The sequence below is a fragment of the Mizuhopecten yessoensis genome, unplaced genomic scaffold, assembly GCF_002113885.1.
Source record: "Mizuhopecten yessoensis strain PY_sf001 unplaced genomic scaffold, ASM211388v2 scaffold8931, whole genome shotgun sequence".
Classification (NCBI taxonomy): domain Eukaryota; kingdom Metazoa; phylum Mollusca; class Bivalvia; order Pectinida; family Pectinidae; genus Mizuhopecten; species Mizuhopecten yessoensis.
The window spans coordinates 83708-106030 of NW_018407794.1; the positions used below are offsets into that span (position 1 = coordinate 83708).

Here is a 22323-nt window from a genome sequence, read left to right on the forward strand (position 1 = left end):
GGGGGGGGGACGGTAACCGAGTGTTGATACCCATGAAACGTCTGACAATACTCTCCCTCTCTCATTATAGATAATCTCGTTCAACCATACTCTTATTGTCTGCGTAAGCTACGTCGAACAGGTTGAACGAGACTACTTTATATATGGATTGACACTGGGAAAGTTGTCACACGGCTTATGATTTCATGGTAAGTAATTTTCTTTCGACTCTTTAATATTTCTGTTTGATCGTTTTAGTTTTAATTATTGTTTTGTGTCGTTTCAGAATCCGTCCGAGGAATATGAGTTCCATGTATTACAGACAAAAGGACCCCAAACCCAAGGCCATACCTGCATATGGGTTCGAGAAAAAGAAGGCTTGGGAGGTTCGAGACATCACAGAGCGTCTAAGTCGGCCGACGTATAACCGCCGACTGTCTGCTGACGAGCCGACACACATGCATAACTTCGACAGAAGTCGGGAGAGTAGTGCGTTAAGAAACCGCACGCCGTCTTCGTGTGGGCGTCGTTCGGCACAGAGTTTGAGTGACCGTCAGCGAAGTGCGACGCGTCGTCTCACAGATCGGGAAATGCAGAGACTCATACGACGACTCCAGAGACCCACCGAAAGTTATGCAATAGCTTTAACGGAACAGATGGAAGAACCAATGGATTCGAAACAAAGTCGTATGGCTCGAACGCCGATCTCGGAGGAACAGATATCGAAGACGGTTAGGCGTCTGCGTCGGCCGACTACCGCAACAATGGCTAAAGACTTAAACCAGTGTCATTTGTGTTATGAACACGAGAATAAAAAATCTACGGATCCTCCCGACGCTTTTGATTACGATTACATAATGGACAAATCTCTTCCGCCGGAAGAACTGGACTATGTCGTAAGTCGCATGCGCGTGAATACATGTTCAAGTGCACATGGGCGTCGTTGTGTTAAAACTCCAGCAACGGCCTATTTCGACGAAGTGAAAGCGCGGGAAAATCTTCCGCTTCTTAGTGGCTTGGCTCGAAGTAAAAACGTAAAAGAAATTACGAACAGACTTCATCCAAAACCTCGTTATCGCTTGGTATCGGCAGCGACACCTATCACCGTTTACTGATATCGTTCATGTTCGGCAATTCCCATTCCTGTTGACTGTACTATTTATAGATTTACGATACACAGCTTGTTAAAACTTACTAATTTTGCACCGTTTAATGATGTTCTTTATTAAATTATTATTTACTAATTATTTCCAGAGGTTTTTGTTCGATGACCATTATGTCCGCACAACATGCGAAATATGACCTATCACGTGTACTAAATGTCACCATCGGGTAGTCCTAAAGTTTTGTAGGGACATGGAAGAGACCTACATTGACATGCTTGCCCTATGACATCACAAAAAAATACTCCGAAAACATATATAGCTTAATATAGGTTGATTTCTGTCTTACTCCGATTTCAGCTCCCAAATGGGAAAGGAATTATACCTGAACAACGAGACCTTGACCTAAGTCCTTTGACCTCGATACTTTTGACCCGAGTGACCTCATCAAACATCATTCTCAGCAACCACAGGGACCTGATAATTCGTTACAGCTCTATTTGAACCTAAATTAAGACGTTCAGAGTAATTCTACACGTTTTGGTACAATAATCAGTGGAAGAGGGGGGGGNAAACGTGTAAAATTATACTGAATCCTTAGTTAAGGTCCACCTTTAGCTGTAACAAGTTCTCAGGTCCCTGTGATTGTACCATGCCGACTTACTCTGAATGGAGGAATGCATGAAACCGGTGTAAGCGTTATTTTACAATTACTGTTTGGGCCAAATGACCCTGTGACATTTGTCGGCGACATTTACCCTTCAATAAGTACGTGTAAATATATTGTACTTGATCAATTCTTCAATTAAATTGAATATTTTATGCACGCTTCTATCTAAGTTTAGTAATATGAAATTCTAATCAATTAGTTGTTGAGAAATAAAGTGTCAAAAGAATTCAACAAAGCGATCCTCTGAAGACAGCCAATAACACGACTTTCACATCTTATTACAAGGTCACAGCTTCATAGGTCCTGATAAGATTTTGACCGTCTGGCCATTTGTGATGAAGATGAAAATGGGCGAAAAAGAGGATGGACAATTCTTGTCACAACGACAGGAACATGTGCAATGCATGATCAAAGATAAATGACCATTTGTATTCTAATAAAAATGGTTCTGAAAACGGTATATATGAGAACATATTGCGGTATACCAACAGTGCCAAGCGATAAAAGCTACATGATTAATTGAGAATGAAGAACATGAGCAAGAACCATTTAAGATATTATCATTTAATTATAACTGGAAGAAGAATTTAGGTTTGAGCACAATATCCATGCTTAAACATGAGAACGGTTTCATGAATACACTCCAAGGTCTTGTATTCATGAAACCTTTCCCATACTTAAACTCAGATCTGTACTCAAGCCAAGTGTCTTGTTCAAGCAATTAATAATAAATCCCATTTTGTCACAGACTTTGAATAACTTTAGTGAGACGTGTAACCGAACAACGTTTTCATTATTCAGACTTGACTTTTTAACCATGGAACATGTCGTATACAAGGCGCAAGAAAGCTGATTTGAGCTCAAAATTCATGCTTGAGCAGAAAACGAGTTCATGAACAGCGTCAAGCGACTGGAGCTGTAGACTGGGGAGCGTGGACAAGTCCAGTCGGTCAGGAACGTACAGACCATAGCTAGTTTGACAATTACCTCGACTTACTAGCCGCTCAAGTGGATGAGAAAGTCTGGATGCTGGAGGCAAAGTTCAGAGTGGTGGTAAGATAACAATGTACACAGTGGAGGACAAACAAGCAGAACACAACACAACGTTATTGTGGCATCTTGATTCGTTTGAAAGACAGGAAGGGAACACGGAAGAGGAGACGATGACGGGAAAATTATTCTCCCGCTTCTTTATATAACCCAGGTTGTGGAGTGGTGAAGTTTACGTAGATATCTCATATATATGTCTGTGGACTGTTATTGTTGCATTTGAAATTTAGATTTAGCTGATACTACCCACAGGACGTTAAAGAACGGTAACTCGTATAGTGTAAATGACATAGGGTCCAAAGGTCGAAATAAGACCACCTTATCCTACATAAATGCATCATCAATACAGCCGTGATATATTTAATCCACAGAAATAGTTATATCACTCCTTAACAAAACAGTAAAGCTTTCCTCTTATTCAACATTCCATTTTTACCGGGATCCAAGGACATATAATCTATCAAAAATATGGATGAGATGGCATTAATGTAGAGGGTACTACTACATCAGTTACAATCTGGAAGAAGAAGAGTTCCACTTTCAGGTGTTTAGACTTGGCGTAATCTCCCTTCTATATAGAAGATGACCAAATTACCTTTTTTTCTGACCAAGTATAATTTCACTTGTCAAGATTTTCACATGCTTAGCAGCAAATAAATTGGACATCCATGTTGATGCTATGGTTGTATAATTCCTGTACAGCAACATTGACATAGTGTAGACTACCAAAGGTAAAGTCTCAAGTCCAACCCCTGCATTTTTGTATTTTCTTTCTCCATTTCTACTTTCAGAACTATATTTTTGTAAAACGCATGGTTTCATGTGTAGTTTGTGGAATATTTCTTCAGGCCAGGTGAGCTAACAATGACAGTATTAAATTTTAACTTGCTGGTACCCTTTAACGTAAATGTAACTTAATATGCATGATTTGTTATAATTCCAATTAACTCTCCTCTCACATTAACAAAACACAGGTATCCCAAGGAAAATAATGACGTTTAAAACACAAGAAAACTCTTCAGAATCTGTGTGATATCTTTTATCATCCATTTTAAATGCAATTATAACACAGTACAACATGGAAAATTTCAACATCTTGGCATGTAATTATTGAGAAAAAAATTGTATTTGATTTTGAACAAAAGAGTTGGAATATGCTACCTGCAGAGGTAAATCACAAGTAAAGCAGATCACATGAAGGCTATCATTAAAACAACTAAGCTAACACAGCATTCGTACAGGGTCTTTAAAATCAAACTTAAGGAGGTATGCTACCTTTAAACCTGTAATTTGTGTCAAGAGTTATTTCCCTTAGAAGTTTCCATTAAATTGACCTGATAATTTTGATGAACCTGACATTTATCACTGTATGAAATATTAATGTTTCCTGTCAAATGACTTCAGGGACCAAATTAAGGATGAATGCTTTATCATTCTTGTGAGGTGTGTTAAAGTTATATCCCTAGATGATATTAAAATAAACATAAATCCAGCTCAAAATTACCATACATGCATTTTTTTAACATATAAAGGTATATCCTATTGACAAATAATCTTTTAAAGAGGAAGTACAGAAGTGACCGTCAACTATCCCTGTACATTTGTAGTTTTTACCTTATCTTCCCCTACCTATAAATACCTGTACATTTGTAGTTTTTACTTTTATGCAATCGTTTGCTGGATAACCGAACCCCTCGGTAGTGAAGCGGACGTAAAACCTATCAATCAATCAATAGTTTTTACCTAATCTCCACCTACCTTTACACACAGACATATCTCTATATCAACCATTAACATTCCTGAACCTACCTCAGTTATACTTTTACAACCAAATTCAGAAATATTCCTTCATTTGTTGTTTAACACGTCTTTCAAGCTTTCACCTTCTTGGGATATTTTTATAAAATGATTGGTATGACTTTTCTTCAGTGGATCTCAAATGTTACCCAATAATAGGTATTTTTACTGGTATTTCTAATTTCATTCATTCATTTTGTTTTTATGAATCGTTGAAGCCTGTACATACGGTGTTAGACCTCGATAAAACAAGGAGGGGCCTAAACCTCAATACTCTTTGAGGGTAGATGGTTAGCGTCAAACAGAGAAACAAGGAGGGGCCTAATCCTCAATACTCTTTGAGGGTAGATGGGTAGAGTCAAACAGCACTAAGGGAAAAGATAACATCATCAGATAATACTGCATTGAAATAAGACCATCTCACAGCGTACATTTAAGAACAAATGGTCCTGGACATGTCAAAACTTTACATTCTGGAAATCTCAAGATAAATGCAAAACTATAAATTTATGTATTTCAGAAAACCAAATCTTTACTTAGAGTTACTCTTACTGACGCTTGCCTCAATTTGTCAACAACTAAAGCAAAGAATCTTTGCAAAACTTAAACCTTTTTCTAATACTTCTTTCCCAGAGGTCTTAATTAATACAATATAGTGATAAACCTGACTCATGTTCTAAACATCATTCAGTCTTTATCATGATTTCATTTATATTTTGATCAACATTTTTTTTTCAAATCATGCACAATTAAAGAAATAATTACGACTTTGTAACATCCTATTTTATCTACACCAGAAGAGAAATGAAGTTAAATGTTTCGTACCGAGAGTACTTAAGGCAAAAAAAATATGAAATTTTCAGTTTTCCCAAAATTCTTGGCCTTTTAACATATCTCCCGACAGTGCTGAAATATTAAATCATAATAAATCAATAATTCATCAGTATTTTTATAATTAACTTAACAGGACTTTATTTATAAGCATCAGAAACCTATTTATTTCCTCAAACATTTTCATACAGGGCTATCTCGTATTGGTTTCCAGGAAATCTCAAAACCAATGTTACCTGGATGATGTTTTGATAAAAACCACTCAATCTATCGGCATATGATAGTACCATACATTTATGTATCAAAAATATTCTGTATACATTCTTTATCTTCTTTTAATCAATTAAGTGTACAGCCATTTAAAAAGTCACGAATCAGCTTTGTATTAATTATGAATAAAACCTGACCTAATTCTATAGCATGCTGCCTATACATACATGGGTTGACAATGAGGATGGGAGAATTTGCACACAACATCTACTTGAGCAGGACCTGGACTTTTGTCATAAAGCAATATTAGACTGAAGTCCAGATTTAACTGTCAATGAAATAAATATTCCTCTTGGAAATCAGAATAAATTTGGTGAAATTGTCCATATTAAAATCTGTTCCTGTACACATATATACACAATGTATTTTACATTTGATATGAAATGACAATCACACAATCGAAGTTTAGGATAAGTCTACATTCTTCCATCATCACACAGCCAGCAGTCCATTACTTGTTAGGGTCTTATATTCCTCAACAATGCCGTCACAGACATAAAACAAAATAACAAAAAATATAGGTTTGTTGTAATTTTATAAACTTTTATACCATCATGTTCTATTTTTGAACGATACTGAGTAACACAAGATCAATTGTAGAATCTTTCCTTTCCAATTATTCCAATACAAAAATATTCATGAAATTGTGTCAAGCATATATTCTAAAGTCAAAAAACAAAGTAAAAAGAAATAACAACACAAGGGAGGTAATCCAAATGTGTTGATTTACTAAATTTTACCAGTGATAACAAACATTCATTTGGACACTGTATATGCCCATATTTGGTGATAAGCCTATTACCTAATACAAGTTTAAGGACACTAGAAAATGCATCTCTTTCAGTTTCTTTGGACTACTGTATATATGTGTGTTCCTGAAATATCTCTCCAGGTCCAGATATTAAATCACAAGATAAAATTGAAAAAAAATCTTAATGTATAACTATCCAGTTAAACTGGGTTTTTCCCCATTATATGACCCTGTTTGTCACATATGAGGACAAAAACTTCAGCTTATACAGGTAAACAAAGCCCTATCCACTACAGAATAATATTATTATTCAGATATATACACATTAAATTGACAGAAAATACATAATCTGTGTAGGAACTGAACATTATCAATAGTGTAGTTAGTGTCCATCTAGAGTTTGGAGGTTACAGGTTCAAATGCTGGTGTGGCTTTGGTTTGGTTTGATCGTGTTTTACGTCCTATTAACAGCTATGGTCATTTAAGGATGTGCCAGGTTTCGATGGTTGCGGAAAGCCGGCGTTCCCAGACAAAAAACACTGACCTATGGCCAGTACCTGGCGACTGCCCCACATGGCTCTTGAACCCATGACCCTGATCTCTATTTCATGGTCTGGCTGTTAAATTATTCTTTGCACTCAAAAAACACACCCATGGAAGTTGGTATGAGGTCTCTTAGACCTTTGGAGTCGAAAGCTTTGTTCAAGCAAGAGGGAACATGGTTAAACCGAGATGGATCAAGCACTGGGACTATATGTAGCTCAGTGGGTTTGAGCATCGGTCTCTAGTTAAGAGGTCCCTGGTTCGACTCCCAGTCTGACTGTTGTATTTTCTCTCCTGTTACCATTTCATCAATTGTTTTCAGTAATAAGTTTAGACACTGATATCTTAATACTATATTTATTGGGTAATGATTTCACTCATATCCATCACAGTTTGGAAGAACTTTCTTTTGTGTGTTTTACGTCCTATTAACAGGGTTTGGTCATTTAAGGACTTGCCAGGGTTTGGTGGTGGAGGAAAGCTCGAGTTAACAGAGAGAAACCTCTGCCCTACCAGTTCCTGGCGACTGCCCCACGTAGGTCCAAACCTGCGACCCAGCAGTTGAGGGCCAGTGGTAGCAGCATGTCAGACACCTTAACCTCTTGGCCCCCACGTAATAAGCCTGTCCCCTATTTTAAGCCAGATATTATGTCAATCCAATATGGCTGCCTGCCTACCATTTTGTTTATCCGATCAGTCATAAAAGTTGCCCTGCACAACTAAAGTCTAAGGGAAACTCTCCGGTACTTCTTGAGAAATAACACTAAAAGAATTGTTTAAGGACGGACCACGGACGCAGGGTGATTTGAATAGCCCACCATCAGATGACATTACAAATAATTTTATTTACCTTTTTTTTTTAATTAAACATGGTTGTTTGAACCGACTATAATACAAAAGTAAAGAATGCAACAAACGTTTAAAGGACTTTGACTGTCAAGTCATTTATACTCTTACACACGGAATAGAGGAACACATACAAGCTTATATTTGAACTGTAAAATATTTTACACTTTCATTTCTTTTCAGCATTAATGCATTGATAACACAAAGTATACAAAACATCGACACAGTAACACATTGTTTCAGGAAAAAGTCTGGTTAGCTTGATGACAATGTAACAAACACTTTAGTCGAATATAATTTCCAAAACAAAAAATAAAAGCTTACATCGTTTCTATACAAATTCAGATGTCTGAATCTAATAAAAATACACAGAAATACATTTGATTTCAGACTTTTTAAAAAAATGATTTTTTTGACAATTTCTGATAATGAGTCAATTATTAATCAGGATTTATGGTGTAATTTTCGTATTACATATAAAATATTTCAAGTAAAAAAAGTGTTTCTGATAATAGGAAGGTATCTTAGATAATGTATAAGGTATCAGAAGTCATTAGTGATTCAGTATAACTCTAGAAAATGTCTGTCTGCTATTTCTTTTTCAGCTATTCATAATTACTGTGTAAGTTTAATGGTTTCCTGTTGAGTACCAGGTATATTTCACAACTATGGCAGAATAACAACTTTTTTCTTAAGTGTGAAACACAAGTGAAAATATCTGTATCTTTTGCTGTACTTTTGAAATATACATGGTATTGGATTGAAAAACCATCAAAGTTTCCATTTATTACAATTTTAAACTACAAATAGCGAGAAAATCTTACTTCATCAAATAGGTTGGGATTGAATAGTGTAATATTTGGCGCCATATAATTCTAATGACAAAACACATGATAATATCTGGTGAGATTTATGTAAAACATTATCAGACAGTTGTGTATAATATACGAAATATCTTAACCCTTTCACCACTGAACACCATAATGGACTCATCCATATCAATGCACAGTAGAGTCTACTAAAGTTACATAGGGGTGAAAGGGTAAATAAATCTAATGAAGATGTACAAGTTAGCCACTTTTTCTATTGTCACTTCATCTGTTTCTGACAAGAAAATCAGAAGCTTTTGATGTTTAATTAGGAGGAGCTGTTTTGACTGGTCGATACCAAATGTTATTTTCACACTACGATACATATTACTTTAGATATATCTGTCACAGTGTGATACATATTACTTTGGATATATCTGTCACAGCGTGAAACATATTACTTTGGATATATCTGTCACAGTGTGATACATATTACTTTGGATATATCTGTCACAGCGTGAAACATATCAGTTTTATCAAGTTAACGGAATCAATAAATCACCGGCAGAATTGCAATGATTTAACATGAGACATTCCAACATACCAAAAATAGCATAAACCCTTTCACCGCTGTAGACCATAATGAACTCATCCATATCAATGCATGGAAGAGTCTACTATGATAACATAAGGGTGAAGGGTTAAACAATAATGATGACAATAAAGGAAGATTGAATTAACTCCCATGGAATAATTGGAAACCTTTGTGCTTTAAAATACCTTTGTAGCCCTGCAAGAAAAACAGTCTAAAAATTATTTTTTTCAATTATTGCTATAGAACATAACTATATCTGATAGGTGAGGTTATTGCCATTGTCTTACACTACTGTAAGTATTGGGTCAGAAAACATCACCAAGAATTTTCTAGGAAAAAGAACAGGAAAGAATTGAAACAAAAAATGGGATATTTTTATTTTTTTTATACAATACCGAGTTATGATATTCATTTTATCCCTCTTTTAAATCAAATTTTACAGCTTGAACGGTTTCCCCACACAATCTATAAAGAACTGCACATGCCCATGGGCAGAAAATAATACAACATATTTTGGTGAATAATACACTACACAGTACAAATAGCTCTGTTCCTACTCGTCATTTTGTTCTCTAGAAGGTGTTTCCTGTCCACTAGAATCAGGGAGTGACGAGGAGGAAACTACTTCCCCTTCCTCTGATTGCGACGACTTTTCTTCCACAACATGGTTTTCTTTTAATTCTGTTTCTTGTTTAACGGTTTGTAGTTTCTCACTTGGTGAATCTGACTGTACAACCTCACTAGATTCTATATTACTCACGTCCGTTTCAACTTTTATTGATGACAAATCTTTACGACTTTCGTTAACAACATTTGGTGTCTCTTGACTTTGATTTTTAACACTGTGTGTCTCAGAACTTTCTGTAGAAGGACTTTCCTCTGTTTGTTGCGCAGTTTGAGGACTTTCTATAGAGCGACTTTCTAGTTTGATTTCACCGACAGATTCCACAGAATCTACTGGCCTGCCTTTCTCCGTTTGTTCATGAACTGAATGTTTTGTGTCAAGGTTTGCTAACGATTGATCTGGAGCTGCATATTTTGTGGTATCGACGCCACCTAGTGGATCTTCATCCATGTAGTCGTCTTCGTCGTCTTCTACGTACTCCTGTTCAGACCTTGCGTCGGAGAAGTCAGGCGTACCGGAACTTCCCGGAGATTTCTCCAAGTCTTGTGTGTTTTCAAACTCGCTCTGTGAATCTTGTTTATTCACAGCCTAGTGAGAGAAATGCGAGATGAAATATTTGAAATTTACACTTGCACAAATTCCTCTACAACACATTCTGTAAATGATTTAAATCTTACTTCTGTGTGTGGTCACTTTTATATCTTAAATGAACTTTCCTTTTAACAAACGCTTCAAATCATTGAAAACATTGTCAAGTATAACAGTTTAGACTAAACATACTCAAAAGAGTTCTTTTTTACTCAAATTTATCAACAAGAAATAAAGAATTCTTGTAACGTGTGAAATCAGTAAAAAGTGATAGGAAATGCCTAAATTAAATTAATCTATGGGTTCATCATATATATCAAACAATTCCATCATTACTTTATAAAAGATTGGTATATATAAGTCTTTTACAGTAACCACAAACTAACACGAGACTTAACTTTTGCCTTGGTTTTATCAAACCGATATTATTCAGTGCTGATTTCACATCCGCAGACTTAACATACTCAAATGAAAGTATTCCGCAGACTTAAGGTACTCAAAAGAATGTATTTCATATTTTTATTTATCTTCTTATCTAAAAAAACACAGCAAGAATTTAGAGTTTTAGAGTCTGTACCTGCGGGTCAACAATTGGGATGGCTGTCTTGGCTCGACGTACTGGGGACCGGTGTGGACTCTTGAACTGGAGTTCCGGTGGGTAGTATGTGGTGCCTGGGGGTGGACTCTTGTATTGTTGTAGTTCGGGAGGGTAGTAGGTCGTCCCACCTCGGTACATCTCTCCCTGCTGTAACTGTAAATAAACAGTTTTTATCAATTCTCAGAAATGAATTAACCAGTTTGCATCAGTTCACAGAAATGAATTCAACAGTTTGCATCAATTCACAGAAATGACTTCAACAGTTTGCATCAATTCACAGAAATGAATTAAACAGTTTGCATCAATTCACAGAAATGAATTAACCAGTTTGCATCAATTCACAGAAATGAATTAACCAGTTTGCATCAATTCACAGAAATGAATTAATCAGTTTGCATCAATTCACAGAAATGAATTCAACAGTTTGCATCAATTCTCAGAAATGAATTAACCACTTTTTATCAATTCACAGAAATGAATTAAACCAGTTTGCATCAATTCACAGAAATGAATTAACCAGTTTGCATCAATTCACAGAAATGAATTAACCAGTTTGCATCAATTCACAGAATGAATAGCATCATACAATGTTCAGTAAGAAAGATTTGAATAAATTATCCATAGAGTTGGTCATAAATTCTATAAATAGCTAGCTATATGGAAAACTGGCCTGAAACAATTTAGGAAAGTCGTGTATTAATCGATATAAAAAGTTTTTTTGGGGCATTTTCCCTTAAAATGATCTGAATATTACTAAGAGTTACTTCTCTTTCTACTAAATAGCCCTAATGAAATTGTTGGCGGATATATATGAATAACAGGAAGAATTCACTCAAGATTGAAATTGGTCTAAAGTGATCTTTTTGTAATACAAATGTAGACTCCTACGTAATCAGAACTGAGCCATATTTAGTACGCTAACTGAGGATCGGCTGTACAATGTGTTTGATTAAAACCACATTGGAGTTATATTTTCCTATGAGTCGCAAATAAATACTAAACATTTTTCAAACTGACACATTGAATTTTTTGAAAATGAATTAAACAAAATGAAATACAAAAATTGGAAGATAATATAGTATATCATACCTGTCCTTGCTGTGCTGGTGGAGGGGGAGGGGGTTGAGACGTGGACACCGCTGGAGGAGAAGGAAAGCCCTGCATTGGTACATTTCCTGGTAAAGAGACATTTCCTTGCATAGGGACATTTCCTTGCATGGGAACGTTTCCTTGCATAGGGACAGTTCCTTGCATGGGAACGTTTCCTTGCATAGGGACATTTCCTTGCATGGGAACATTTCCTCGTATGGCAACATTTCCTTGAATAGGAACATTTCCTTGAATAGGAACATTTCCTTGCATGGGAACAAGACCAGTGGCTACAGGAAATGGAGCAGGCGGTGCACCGTACATCATCCCTGTGTTGATGAACTGTGGTGGTTGTATCTGCATGGCTGATGTCATAGTGACTGGGGGTCCCGTAGTCCTTGGTGGCACAAACACCTGAGGTGGCTGTGCAGGAATTCCTCCAGTTGATACTGTAACATATATTTTAACTCTTAACATGTGTCTTAAATAAATGTGCTATAAATATTCAAAATATCTAAATTATCCTAATCTTACCATATATGGTATTGTTCTATAATACAATTTAATCCAGAAAATAAAAGTTTCTACATTTGTAGTTCAGCTCTTTGAAAATTAAAATGTTTGTTAATGCCACCATTTCCAACATTGTTTTGACGCATTCCAACTTGTCTGTACAGCAACCAAAATAGTCATGACTTCCATCATTATTAAGAATATATAATTCAAATTCCTCAGCTTATCTGATAATAATATCAAATAAGGCAATGATATTTGAAGGCTGACCTGGTATGGGGAAGGCCATAGGGGCCCGCAGCATGGCTGACTGGAATGGAGGCGCTCCAGGACCTTCCTGCTTCACAAAACCTGGAAGATCAACATATCAAGTAAAGGAATTTCTAATCAGAAATAGCTTAAACAAATATCACAGTAGACAATATTCAAATTTTTTTTTAAGTTAGTGTTATTTCATCATTTGATGCAAGTTAATTCAAAAGATATGAAACAGATAAACCCACACATGCAAGGTGGCCATTTTGAAAATTATAAATGCAATGTACAAGAAATTGTAAACTTTTTAATTATTGTCTTGACAATATTTTCAACTCAACACATTGTTTTCCTAACAATGGTAATAAATAGTAAAAAACAAGTATAGCATTTAACACTTGTTTTTTATAATGATCATCTATGTCAATGGGGAAACAGGGAATAGATCAAAAACAAATTAAAGTCTTTAGCAATACTATGTTTCTGCTTACCTGGTGAGGGAGGTTTGTAAAACTTGGCATTCCGGCTCTGAACTGAAGGAGCCTTGCTGACAGGAGGTGGAGCCTTGCTCTCCGCAAAGGACGTCTGGGGAGGAGCCTGGTCAGTAAAACCCGCCTCCTGACCTGCACGTTGTCTCTGGGAGGAATAGCGTTTAGATCGGCCTTGCTGACCCAAGTCAGCCTGTTTGCTGACGACTGACTTTGATGCCTTGTTGTAGCTTTGTTTCTGCTCAAAGGACTTTGGCGATGTACTCTCACCTGTAGACACTACAAATAAATGTGTGAATCAGTTCATGTACAGACAGTTTTTCTTTCACCTACATGTAATACAACTCTAGGATATAAAACAGCAACTGATTTTAACCAAAGTTTTTACTCTTTTCATCTGCATCTGACTCTAAAGACATCCCTTAAAGTTGGCATGTTACAAAACACAGTAGGTATGTATTGAAATTCAAATAATGGTCGAAAAAGACTAAACTATATTACACTATCAATTATCAATACAATATAGATAAGGACATATTTTTGTCATCTAACATCAGCAATATGTCTGTAACTGTAAAATAACTGGTCTTACATGTACATGCATATGTACTACAGTATACTGGGAAATCTAGCTCAGTCAAACTTTCACCTTCACCCATGAAATCTATGTTTGCCAAGTGTTAGTTTCACCCTTCACCCATGAAATCTATGTTTGCCAATTGTTAATTTTACCCTTCATCCATGAAATCTATGTTTGCCAAGTGTTAGTTTCGCCCTTCACCCATGAAATCTATGTTTGCCAAGTGTTAATTTCACCCTTCACCCATGAAATCTATGTTTACCAAGTGTTAATTTCACCCTTCACCCATGAAATCTATGTTTGCCCAGTGTTTATTTTGCCCTTCACCCATGAAATCTATGTTTGCCAAGTGTTAATTTCACCCTTCACCCACGAAATTTATGTTTGCCAAGTGTTAATTTTGCCCTTCACCCATGAAATCTATGTTTGCCCAGTGTTAATTTCACCCTTCACCCATGAAATCTATGTTTGCCAAGTGTTAATTTTGCCCATTGAATTTAATTGCTATGTTTATTATGCTGTTTACTTATATTGACTGTAATAATAAATCCGTCCTTATTACGGACGGCAAAACAAATAATTGAACCAAAGTTTTCAGTACACTGTAAGTGGCTCAAAATTAACAATATGCCAACTAATTAGGATGAACTAATATCTAAATAAGCATGACAATGAGCACACACCAACATACTTTTTGTGATAGACACACTTTGTAATAGACATGATCACATGCACACTATGTTAAATATATTGATACAATACGTAATAAAAGTTGACACACTATAGGTAATAAACAAACATTGCTAAAACAGAAAATTTCCACTTTTAAAGCAACAAATTTTTAAAAAAGTCATGGTCATGCAAGTCAAGTAAAGGAATACAAAATAAAGGGTGAAGATATGTCAGTAGCTAAGACATTTCTGTTTCTTTTAAACACAATTCCTACTTTTCTTACTTAATACACAGCCAGTACTCCACTCACCTGGTTTTGGCGATATGTCTCCAGTATCCACGTTTTGTTCAGAACCTTGCATGTTCACATGCATCGTTCCCTGGACCACTGCATTGATAACGTTATCCTGAACCCTCGTCTTCCCTACAGCACGATCGCGAGCTCGCCTGTCTTTGGAGTAAGACTTGCGCTCTCCAGTGTTAGATATTACAATGTTCACATTCTGTACAGTGTCTTTGTCAGTTAAGTCATGCGTGCGCGGAGATACCTGTTCCACTGGACTAGGATCCTTAACGATTGTGTCGACGACTTTAGTGGCAGGTTCTGTAGTGATTGTAGTTCGGAAGATTTCACCTTCTTGGTAGCCGTATTCGTCAAGCAGATTATTGTAATCTCTTGGTGCCTGCTTCTGGAACCTTGGAGGAAATGTATTCCCACGATTTGAAGCCATATTGTCTTTCATATCTGAGTAAGACCGGGAACCCCTGTCATTTTGATCATAGTCACCTCCACGTCCATGTCTACTCCGACCTCGGAGCCCTGCCCTCGATGAAGCTCCTCCCCGCTCCCGCCGTTCATACCTGTGCATCTCTCTTTGTTTACCCGGACTGTAATCCAGGTCTTGTGATCTCGTCTGGTTATAATCAGACCTCGTATCCAGCCTATCACTGGCACTATTTCTGTATCGATTTCCTCTATTCTGTCCTGAAAAACCACGATCTTGAACTTTTGCATTACTATGGTCATGACCTTCAGAAAAGTCACGATCAACACCTCGATCCTGATTGGAGTAATTCCTATCTAAACCTCGATCCTGATTTGAGTAATTCCTATCTGGACTTCTATCTTGTTTGGAGTAATTCCTCTCTGGCCCTCTATTCTGATGGGAGTAATTCCTATCTGAACCTCTATTCTGATTAGAGTAATTCCTTTCCGTACCTCTGTCATGATTGGAGTTATTCCTATCCGTACCTCTGTCCTGGCCCCGTGAGTAAGCCCTGTCTTTACCAGGTGAGAATCTATCATCCTCCAGTTCTGCTGAGGATGAGCGGTGAAATGAGCGGTTGTTGTCACGGTTGTAGGTATCCTGGCTGAAACGCCCCCTGTCCCTGTTGTTATTATATTTGTTGTTCCTCGTTTCCCTCTCCTGGTTGTTGTAACTATTCCTACTCTGCACAAAATCACTCGGTGGTGAGCGTTGAGATACTGGGCGATCGGTAACGAAATCTTGTAACATTGATTTATGATCAGATCTTCTTCCCCTGGTAAATGAATTACAAAAGAAAAATTCACTTTGAACATAAACATACATTTAAATTTGTTTTTTGATAGGAAAAAGGTTAGAGATCTCCCGTAAGATATGGTTCTGAGGACAGATTTAACTGTATATTCATATGTACATATAAGCAAAGTTTTCACATTTTCCAGCTATCTTTCTCTTTTAAAGGACTTGCTTTTGCTCTAATTAAGCTAATCTTAAATTTAAACCTTATTTATTCTACAATACATGTACTTGTGAAATAAGTTTCTTACTTATATTAATCACTCTTGTTGGCCTGGATGGAAGCATGCAGGATGTTTTATATGGGAGGAAACCAGAGTACCTGGAGAAAATCCACGTTTGGTCTCTTGATTAAGGTACTTCTGCTTGTATTTATAAGACTTTTTATGTTAGGGAGCTATAACACAAAAAAGCGGAGTGTACACTCATCATAAACGCGGTTTATTTAGAGTACACTCCGTTTTTTGTGTGTTATATCTCCATAACATAAAAAATATATTCAAGTTAATCCTTAAATATAAACTTTTACCTCTTTCACAACAATTATTGCATGCAGGGGTCTTAGTGTGGGAGGAAACTGGAGAATCTGGAGAAACTCCACGTGGTCGGGCATGTGGCGCCGTACCTATTATCTTCCTTAGTGAAAGGCGAGCATGTTATCCACAGGGACACCTGAACACTGTGTTAACCTTGTTATTATGATCGACCTGCCTGGGTTTAATGTTTAGCTAACCTTGGCCTATTTGTCATCTTGGGTGCGTCTGGAGGTTTGTCGTACTGCCGAATGTCGTAGCCATACATGGTGAAGAGTTCCTCCTGAGACTTGGGAGCCTGTTGATCCTCACGGAACCGATCGTGGTTCCACTTCCCATCATCCTTCCACAACTTTTTCTTAGGTCTACAAGATCACACAGAATGAAGTGGTCAACAGGGAATACCTAAGTTAGTTAACAAAATGTACAGGCTTACAGATTGGCTAGTTGCCTCCCTTTGACAAATGAGCCAAGTCAATGGTAGATTACTGGGAGACTAGCTTTATAACATCAAGCCTAGAAATTAACTTTCAATACCACTTGGGCAGTGTACTTTCCAATTTTTCTAGTTCATATGCAAATTCCACTAACCCAATAGCATTCCACATGATTTGCAATATCAAACTTTGACTAGTCAATTGGGCTGACAGTTTTCAGAAACAACTGGAATTTTCACTAGTCTCGGACTAATCAGGCTAACCTTATTATCCAGCCCTGATTATACAATGAAAATAAACATTTAATATGTACATAATATACGTCCTCAAACATGCAACTTTTATTTAATATAAATTTCATCCATCATGTTTAAGTTCTTTTCTCCACATTTTTCTGTTCTCTTCTTGTACACGTCACCAAGGAGGTCATATAAACCAACATGATCTATATTGGCTATATGCTGGATTTTCTGGGCTCGTATTCATGAAGCTGTTCTCATGCTCAAGCATGGATTTTGTGCTCAAGCCTAATTTCTTGTTCTGGTTATAACTCAATAAATAAATCTTATTTGGTCAATGATTAAGAAACATTTTGAAGAGACTTATAGCCAAATACTGTTTTCAATGTTTACATTTGACTTTTTGATCGTTTGACATGATCTAAGCTTGTTACAAGAAAGTTGGTTTGAGCACAGATTCCATGCTTGAGAATGAGAACGGTTTCATGAATATGGGCCCTGATCTATCTACAATTGGAGCATGCATAATTAGGGTAAAAACCCAAGAAGATCATGTATTCCAACATTCATCATGAAACCTTTACTACTCACAGAGAAATATTCATAATTTTTAAGTAATATTCATACAAAAATCCAAGATAACCTGGTGGCCATTTTGTTAATATCTATATCTGTCAAATTTAAAACATGCACAACTCCAGACTTAGTGGATCAGGTATACTATGTTATGTAAGTTCTTATTTCAGAATTTAAATAGCATCACTACCTCTGTTGTTCCTCCTCTGGGACTGGTTCTTCCATAGAAATTCTCATGTCATGTTCATAGAAGGCTCCCCTTCTGGGTACAAATGCCGGATTCTTGCGATCCTCGTCATCATCCACTTCCTCCTTCGGCTGCTCCTGTTTCATGGTAAGGTTTGATCAACAGTGATAATGAATTAAGTGCATTTTAACATAACACATGAATAATTAGGCTTTTTATATTGTTATGAAGTTTGAATATGCTATAGGGCAAAATGCAAGGTGGGGGGAATTAATACTTTCTGGAATGCTTCCAGATCCCATCTCGATGGATTTAAAACTGTACCAGGTTCATGAAACATGAAATGTGCAGATCTAAGAAAAGCTGGTTTCAATATTGGTAATGTGCCTTGATTCACATTACATCAAACTGTTTACAATTATGGGACCTGCGGTAGTTATTTATGAAAATCTGGTTTATACAGGCTATCAGGGTGAAGTTTTTTTGTTGTATACAACAATAAATCTGATTTATAGGGGTTTACTTAACACATGTTTATACAGGATAATTTAAAGCTTGAACTTTAATTTCATTATCATTATCTAGTGACAGGGATCAATCTAGGTTTTAGGGGAATCTACCCTTTTTTTTAGATTTGGATGGAATTAAAAAGTTTGATACAAGGCTCTAGGGTCATGAAGATAAAAGATAAATGTTTTGTCTGACATACATGTACATATGTGCATTATATTTCAATTTATGAACAAAAATTATAGATTTTTTTGTCTAAATCATGTAAAGAAAATGTATTTATGCATTATTATGCATTTTTACTGTTGAATTTTAAAGAAAACATATTTTGAAGAAAAAACACCATTTTCTGGTTGAAATAGGCCACTATAGGCGGATTTTGAAGCACATAGGGGAATTTCAAAGAACAGGGGTATTTTCTTCAGTAGGGGAAACTACCCATCAACGGTAGTGAATCAAGTCTAGACTGATCCCAGAGTGAAGATAAATAAAAACAAACCTCTCCATCCCCACTCTGCCTTTCTTCTCCCTCTCCTAAACTCTCTACTATCACACTACCATCGTAGGTAGCTGTTTCATCATCTTCATCTTCATCGTCATCATCATCATCAGTATATTCATCCTGAAAAAAACATTGGTCATACCTTAAGAGCCAAATTATAAAGGTTTCCTACATCAGGGTATCAATTCTGTGATTTGTTGGTCCAATGAATGACAAAATTTTTGAAATAAAACTTGTATCAGCGAAAAAGTCTTACACATGTATACAGAAATTATATGACATTTTTTTATCCACAGATTATTTAGTGAAATTGGACATTTAATCTAACATCAACATCTACAACATATTAATTACTAGACTGAATTTTTATTACAACATTTTTTATTTGCTTACATCGTCATCATCATCGTTGTCTTCATTGGCACTTTCATATTCAGAATTATCTGCAATAAATAATGGAATCAAAATTGAAACTCAAAGGTTAACGAGTATTAGTCGTCAAAATATCATGTAATTCGTGTTTAGATTTTAAACTAGTTGTGGTCGTAATATACCGTATACAGATAGGTGGACCGTGTGGTAACATGTTAGTACACTTTTGGCAGGAGTATAAAAAATATCATGAAATATATATATTGAATTATGGATTTATAATTAGTCCTTCATCTCATCCCCGAATATGAAAAGTTATGTTTTGTTTTTCTCAATTGTTCATTTTTATTCTTTAACTCATTCACCCCTGAAGATGCATTTGAACCCTTCCTATTCAAAGGTTGGCATATTTCATTATGAAACTTCAGGGATCAATGAGTTAAATCATAACTTCATCAACAGTAAATTCCCAAAAGGTCCATGTAAAGTTTACACAATTTATATAGAACATGTATTTGATAACATGAAATTAAGAAAAATACATGTTGTAATAAATAAAAGGAAAAAGAATTTTAGGATTCTTTAATTTGATTCTGTTTGTTTATGTTTATATATAATTAACATCCTATTAATGGCTATGGTCATTTGAAGATGTGCCAGGATTTCGTGGTGGAGAAAAAATTGGAGAGGCCGGAGAAAAAAACCTATGCACTGTGGCTAGTATCTGGTGAATGCCCCATTTACGCCTCAAACCAGCGACTTAGCGTTGGAGGACTAGTGATTGTAGATGGTCAGGCGCCTTAACCGCTCAGCCCTTTTCTTTTTTTTCTTTGTCCACAAAGAAAACTATTCCCTTAGACCTAGTGTTTGTCTATGGGTCTATATATCTACCATTAAGTTAAAATACTGCTATCTTTTTTTGTAATAGTTCAATCCCTTGCTCTCAAGCAGATGCTGAAAGTCTAGCTGAAATGTTCTCCACCTCATGGCTGACCTAGGCGGTCATGTTGCAAATGACCAATCTTTCATCTCAAATTTTCAAATATTGAATACTTTCAATGTAACCAAGTTTAACCATAAGACATTTAATTAACACAATTGTGATCATGAAAACATAAAAATTATCTTGTTAAGTTATTTAAACATAAAATCATACCTCCTCCATCAGCTTGTCCCTCTCCTTCACTCTCCTGTAAAAACAAGTATGCTCAACATGTTTATTACATTAAAATTACAAAACTTTATTGTAATTCCAGTCTTATTTCTTTTTTAAATAAATTCTCTAAAAATTACTTAGAAAATTGCCATTTTTCGTAGATGGACACAATTTATATGACATATAGTTAGTGCATTCCATGAACTTGTATTATAGCTCTTCTTTGTAACAATTGGCTCTTCTGAGCTAATTTTTGTATGTTACAAAATAACTATAACAAGCCATTCAGATTGATATGTCTGTGCCCCGCTTTGACCATCAATACACATGTCAAGTTTGGTTGGTGTGGCACTTATAGTTTCAGAGAAACTAAATTAACTCATTCACCTCTGAAATTTCAAAATGAACTATTCCAACCTTTGAATTGGAAAATGTGTCTCCAGAGGTTAATGAGTTAAGCTCAAAAACAGATATGTCGCATCCAACATTTGATGCACGGGTTGAGATGTACTACCTTAGATGTATATAACGTCCAAGTTTGTTTGGTCTAGCACTTATACTTTCAAAGATGCTTATTTAAATGCAAAAACTTAATGTTGATGGAGATGCTGACAAAGTCAATGGACCATGAAAGGTAGGCAGCATCCAGCATTTGATGCATGGGTTGAGATGTACTTCCTAAGATGCAACTATGGTCCAAGTTCGGTTAGTCTAGCACTTATACTTCGTGGCGGCAGGACAAAAATGACATTAACTAAAAATTCTCGACTTTTGAAAGAAGATTCTTGACATAGACTAGACTAATGGAAATGGATATTAGTTTCCTTGTTCTGTGTTCTTTATATGCATTGCTGATTTTAGGATAAAACAATATTCCTCAGAATTTCATGTCTTTCAAAACGTTTTATTCAAAGGTACAAAAAAGATCGGATATTTGTACATTACTTGCCTACTAACTTTAGGGACCCACGACAATTTTCCTGAATCTTATACTCCCCTAGACACGATTTTCAGCTGTTTGGTAACTGATTGAAGTATAAATGTCAGATTCAAGTAAAATCCCCAGTCTATTACCAGAACGAATAACAATATGACAAGCCAGTAGACTGTGTATACAGATTATCAGTTTACAGTCGTCAATTAAAAAGCCGCTGGCAATGGAACTTTTGGAATACACACTACTGTACTCCGCTTGGATGCCCACTAAATGTAAGCCGTGATGATCAGCTGGTCACTTTAACATTCAGCCAAATGTGCGACACTCATTACTTTTGAACATTCTTCATACGAGTAACTGGTACATTTTCAAAATTCAAATGCACGTGAAGATAGGAAAACACCGGCCTCGTGTAGTCCGAGATTGTCAGAAATCACTGGATTCCTCAAATATTTGTGTCATGACTGATTATGCAAAGGTAAAATTTCCAAATTAAGATAGCCATAAATGTTAATGAGGCTTACACATTCTGATTTACGCGTCTCTTTCTCTTTCTTTTTATTCGCCCCAGTTTCCTCAGTTTCGTCTTCACTCTCGCCTTCGGAATTTCTTCGTCGTCTTCTGTCCGCCATTTTTCTTTCAGTGTGAACTATCGCACGA

General features: G+C 36.1%; 2 protein-coding genes across 5 annotated transcripts in view; one reads left to right on the forward strand and one right to left on the reverse strand.

Annotated features, from left to right (window-relative positions):
- LOC110456858 overlaps window positions 1-1243 on the forward strand; it is a 17388-nt gene extending 16145 nt beyond the window's left edge. For 3 of the 4 annotated variants that reach the window (XM_021507878.1, XM_021507879.1, XM_021507880.1), the window contains one exon: window positions 266-1242. In XM_021507878.1, coding sequence (XP_021363553.1) covers window positions 266-1094 — 829 coding nt within the window. In that variant the 3' untranslated portion in view covers window positions 1095-1242. Of the gene's footprint in view, window positions 1-265 lie in introns of all 4 variants that reach the window. The other variant, XM_021507877.1, reaches the window with a different exon arrangement.
- Window positions 1244-3831: 2588 nt separating this feature from the next.
- LOC110456848 (dentin sialophosphoprotein-like) lies at window positions 3832-22323 on the reverse strand. Its single transcript, XM_021507847.1, has 12 exons — window positions 22188-22323; window positions 20727-20760; window positions 19592-19641; window positions 19196-19318; window positions 18190-18323; window positions 16948-17112; window positions 14963-16194; window positions 13404-13679; window positions 12928-13008; window positions 12145-12593; window positions 11035-11208; window positions 3832-10457 (listed from the first exon to the last, which is right to left on the reverse strand). Exons 1-12 carry the CDS (start codon window positions 22293-22295, stop codon window positions 9798-9800), a joined length of 3486 nt encoding a protein of 1161 aa, XP_021363522.1. The 5' UTR covers window positions 22296-22323; the 3' UTR covers window positions 3832-9797.

What these genes read in the sequence shown, in the direction of transcription:
- LOC110456848 (XM_021507847.1), bottom strand. Translation starts at nt 22,295, where the DNA reads ATGGCGGACAGAAGACGACGAAGAAATTCCGAAGGCGAGAGTGAAGAC. An exon ending in AGACGCGTAAATCAGAATGT is followed by an intron (nt 20,761 to 22,187) that starts GTAAGCCTCATT and finishes TTGTTTTTACAG; the next exon opens with GAGAGTGAAGGAGAGGGACA. An exon ending in CCAGAGGAGGAACAACAGAG is followed by an intron (nt 17,113 to 18,189) that starts GTAGTGATGCTA and finishes GTGATCTTGTAG; the next exon opens with ACCTAAGAAAAAGTTGTGGA.